General features: G+C 33.0%; 2 protein-coding genes across 2 annotated transcripts; one reads left to right on the top strand and one right to left on the bottom strand.

Annotated features, from left to right (window-relative positions):
- Nucleotides 1–1,613: 1,613 nt before the first annotated feature.
- LOC116341524 (pickpocket protein 28-like) lies at nucleotides 1,614–2,789 on the bottom strand. Its single transcript, XM_031768639.1, has 2 exons — nucleotides 2,145–2,789; nucleotides 1,614–2,078 (listed from the first exon to the last, which is right to left on the bottom strand). The coding sequence occupies exons 1-2, from the start codon at nucleotides 2,670–2,672 to the stop codon at nucleotides 1,650–1,652; spliced, it is 957 nt and encodes a 318-aa protein (XP_031624499.1). The 5' UTR covers nucleotides 2,673–2,789; the 3' UTR covers nucleotides 1,614–1,649.
- A 1,106-nt stretch (nucleotides 2,790–3,895) lies between these two features.
- LOC116341525 lies at nucleotides 3,896–4,750 on the top strand. The gene is made up of 5 exons (XM_031768640.1): nucleotides 3,896–4,027; nucleotides 4,134–4,149; nucleotides 4,246–4,389; nucleotides 4,463–4,594; nucleotides 4,685–4,750. The coding sequence occupies exons 1-5, from the start codon at nucleotides 3,953–3,955 to the stop codon at nucleotides 4,726–4,728; spliced, it is 411 nt and encodes a 136-aa protein (XP_031624500.1). The 5' UTR covers nucleotides 3,896–3,952; the 3' UTR covers nucleotides 4,729–4,750.
- The last annotated feature ends 47 nt before the right edge of the window (nucleotides 4,751–4,797 follow it).

Genomic DNA, 4,797 nt, shown 5'->3' with positions numbered 1-4,797 from the left:
TTTTTTCCCTATGGTCACCGAAGCGCCATGACTTGACACCCCCCAGACATATGCATATCATTGGAAAGGTCTTGAAGTGAGCTATCGAATGGAGTCATTTGCGGTCCAAAAATTTCAATGTGGGGTGACTAAATTGGCCAAAAACCAAAAATGTACCGTTCGGCTGGACACATAACGTCCATTACCTCGAAAACAAGCTCAAGGATTTTTTTGAAAATTTCACCGATTTTAGGCGTTTTGAATATACAAATGTATATTAAGTTTATATTCACAGTACAAAGAAAAAATATCTACCAACTATTTTCGTCACAAAATTGATATCAGAAATTTTGTGTTTCAAATGTAGGTTTCGTCACTCGTTCTCTAACTCGATAGAGGTTTTTTATTTGATTATACAATACCGATCAAAAAATTTCGCATGTTCGTTTTATCAGTCATTTGGAATGGCGATCCAGAGAGAGTCATTGAACAATTGTGCATGTGTTAAGAAGAATGAAAGCAAAAAAAAAATATCAGCCACAAACAAGTGGAATGGAGTATACGGTTACGCCAGAAGCAGCAATTGTAATATTCAAATTGAGAATGTGTGTAACTGAAAACATACAGAAGTGGATAATGAATGAGCACCATACATGCATAACCAAATGTGAACAGAAAAAAATGGTCGGAGGTAAACCGATCAGAGACTAAAGCGACAAAAAAATTATTTTATAAAAATAGAGCAAGGAAAAATCACCATAAATAAAACAGCTTTTAGCAAATGGCCGGATAATTAGTAAAAACTGTAAGTTCGAAATGAAATGCGACAACTTTGTAATATATACAACACAAAGAAATATCTTTATCTCTCTCTCTTTCTCTCTCTTTCCATGCATGTGTGTGAATACTGTTTTCCCCAGTAAGCAATCGAGAAAAATATATGACTGTTATTCCTTTGCGTTCATAAACTCAAGAGCCCATATATTACTAGCAGCTATATTGCAGAAACACACTAATCAGTTTGGACACCATTTGAATAAGCACATTTTTATAAATGTTAAGTTATATATTCCACAGCTGAAATAAAAAAAATTTAACGTGAAAAAAGCTCAACACCAAAAAATGATCTACAAACCCACTACATTTACTTTTTCACGAATTTTATTGCAATAAAAATGACAAAACTCGACGAGCAAAAAAGAACACATTTGAATAACAATATTTTTTTGTCGTCAGCATAGTAAATGTTTCGCATTTGGCAGTAGTTTGTGGTTGGCGGTTCTTAAATCTACATTTCCATCGCAAATTTACTTGGCTATTTCAACATTACCACTCGTTTACGGTTTAATTTTTTTATGGAGGCCACTTTATTCTCATAATTTATCCATCGGATTTGCGGTTCTGCGAAATTAAAGTAAAAATGCTTTTACTCACAGATTTTTCTAGCTTTATTTTTTTCTATTTTGTATCAAATAGAATAACATGAAATGATTTTAAAAGTTCATTTTAAAAATGGCATCACAACGAAATACTTCACTTACTTTAAGCAAACGTTAAATTTTAAGTTTAATATTCGTGTGCATAATTTCTTTATCAAATTAGACCACAAATAAATAATATTCTAACTCAAAATGATATCTTAGAAAAGAAGTTTCAAAACTGTATGTAATTCAATCAATTTGATTATTTAAAATATTTTGTTGGGCCACCATTCGTTTCTTGGCCAAATTTCGTTTGTGCAAATTGCAAGTGAGTCGCAAAGTGGCAAAGTACATAATTTCGATGAAGCTAAGAAGCGAAATGCCCATAAATAAGCTCAGGATACCTCCGCACGCGGCCAAGAAGTCCAATGTCCCATATAATTCAGAACGAAGCGACCCAAAATACTGTTGATCCTTGAACAAAACGCTCATTTTTATGATTTTAAAACCTTCTGGAACAAATTTGCTCAAAGCTTTCAATTCAATTTTCGATATTGAGATTTCGGCATCATAGGTTATTGAGTCGCAGACTGGTAAGCATTTTGATGTTAAATTTGCATTGTACAATGAATTTTCGACGTGCTCGACGCATTTGAATTGTTGGTAAAAACTACACACCTAGTAAAAATATAAGGAAATAGTCCAAAAAAATTACTAAATGAAATTATAATATTTTTTCTCTACCTTTGTGCTATTGAATCGTGGCATCCAAAACAAGACGCAGCCACAAATTTGATTCGTTTCAATGGCCAAAATATCCAAATGACAATTGCGTTGCGTATATTTTTTGAAAAAGCTGAGATTGTGTTCATTTTCGGCGATGCACTTCCGTTGTTTTTGGCTGTAATTTTTGATCAAGCTTGGTGATGTCATCATTAAATTTGGATTAATTGTGATGCGTACATCGTGATCAAATGGAATGTGATAAAAATGCTTTTTCAATCGTGGCACTTCATCAGCCGAGTGGATTTGCACTTTAAAACCTTGAAGCAATTCACTGCATAAAAAATCATTTTCCGTTTTCGGCACTAACATACTCAATTCCAAACCTTTGCCAGCATTTCGCATTCGATATGGATACGATAAGTTACGCATTTCCAATGTTCCGTTAACGGTAAAATCTTTCAGATGCCAATAGGACAGTGTAAATTCATCAACTTTGGGAAAATCATCAGCCAACAAATCAACGTTATAAATTTCATGGGAACTCATTTGATTAAAAGTATAACAGAGTCCGGTATCGGTCAATATTTGTTGAAATAGAGTTGAACAATCGAATTGTTGTTGAGCGGCCAAATTACAATATTTAGAGTCTTTTAACAAGGTGGAAGCTACGCTTTTACTAAATTGGACGATGCATATCAGATGCTCTTTCTGCAGTAGTTGTTTTCTATATTATCATTTACGTTTATTTGTTAAAAGGTTCCAAATGAATGGTTTCTCACACGGAGGAAGGAAGAAAAAGGCAATAGAAAAAAATGTGTTTGCATAGCCGGCATTTAAATGCAACGCACATTTAATGCATTTACTAAGCTGAATAATGTGTATGCAGTGTGTTTATTAAACTGAGTTAAACACATCTAATCTAATGCATTTACAAAAATAATCCATCGCCTGTATTAGGTATTAAATATTCATCAACCATATCTAATATCTATCGTCGCTTCATTGAAAATCTGAAGGGGAGATAGGGAATAATATTGCTGTATTCATTTTATACACTAACTAGTTTATGTTCAATATAATTTAAGCATTTGTTTGAATAAATGAAAACGAAGTAAAATAAAATGTTTAATAGCGAAAAAAATGAAGCCTGTGCAAATTCATTTGCTTATTCCAAAATACAAAATTCCAAGAAGTTCATACGTCCTCGAGGGAAAAATTTAAAGAGGGTTAATTGAAAAAAATCGAGAGGGGTAAGCAAAAAAGTGAAGTGTATTTTGCGAAAAGTGTACTTTTTTCGTTTTTTTTTTGCTCTTCACTTTTTTGGCGAAAATCCCTAGCAAATTGAAAGAATTTTCGTACATGCCAAAACTGAATAGCAAAAAAACAAAAAAAAGGTCCTCACTTTTTTGGACAAAATCCCCAGCAAATTGAAAGAATTCTTTGAAAATTTTCAAGGGGTAACACTTTGCCAGGGGGTAATCGGACCCCTCGAACCCCTGCTGGGGACGTATGAAGAAGGTAGCAACAAAATGTTTTTTTTTGTCAAAATGTAATTTTTTTCTCATGTGTACTTAACTTTTCCGTGCGTTTGCCCGGCCGCTTACGTCACTGAGCTATTTTTCAAATGTATAACCATTTTTTTCAAATTCTTATACCTAAATACAATTTTTCTTTCAATTTATGTCAGACTTACAATAATTTAATCAACTTCAAAGCATTCATACACTAAGTAAGATGTATGAGAACATCTGTTAGTCAGTATCAAGCGTTTGTGTAGCTAAGATCTTTATTAATAACGAACACCGATCGCATTGCAAAGTTTTTAAATGTTACAAATTTACATTTTAAATATGAGTTTATTTTACGCGTTTTTCGCCACAATTGCCCTGTTTGAATACACTGTAAGTGAAGACGAGCTTAAAAATTTCTTTTTTCTTTTCTTTATTTCTAAAAAATTTGTTTTCACAAAAACGAAGAAATATTGGAATATTTTAATTTGCTTTACAGGAATTTCATGGAAGAGGTACTTAAAAACAGTGAATACAGAAAGAGAAGAGATGTGGGTCATACTGGTTCTTGTTATTATATGTGTTTAACCTTTCATCCAAATATTCTCTAGTTTTTGCTCAAATTGTTGAGGGCAACCTGGTCGATAAAATTGAAGATTATAATTTTGTTGTCGGATTAGAAATGCCTGTAAATGATACTCATTCTAAAAAATGTGTCGCAATAATCGTTTCCCCTTGGAAAATTTTGACCGCAGGTAAATGACACGTAATAGTGTATTAGTTGTGTAGTAAAGTAACATCAAATCAAATTGACTCTTTCAATTTTAGCGCACTGCGTAAAGACCTCAGTCGAAAACGCTACTGAAGTTTTATTGAGATTCGGCACGTTAAACTTGGAAGAGCCGTTATCTAAAGTAGTTATAACTAAAGATGATATATTCGTGCATCCACGATATGGCGGTAAACTGAAAATGAACATTTATTCGCATTCACGTCAAATGAACGTTTATTCGCATTCGCGCAAAATTTAATTTTTACTGTATTTGATAGGTTTCACCCCGTTAGTTGCCTTTGCTAACGATATAGGTAGGTGAAGTTTATACGGTTGTCTCTTACTTTACTCGCATTAATATGAACATTTGAATTTGACATAAGACTCACTT

The sequence above is a fragment of the Contarinia nasturtii genome, unplaced genomic scaffold, assembly GCF_009176525.2.
Source record: "Contarinia nasturtii isolate CC-2019 unplaced genomic scaffold, AAFC_CNas_1.1 Cnas_scaffold_744, whole genome shotgun sequence".
Classification (NCBI taxonomy): Eukaryota; Metazoa; Arthropoda; class Insecta; order Diptera; family Cecidomyiidae; genus Contarinia; species Contarinia nasturtii.
This window is presented reverse-complemented; position numbering and strand designations above follow the sequence as displayed.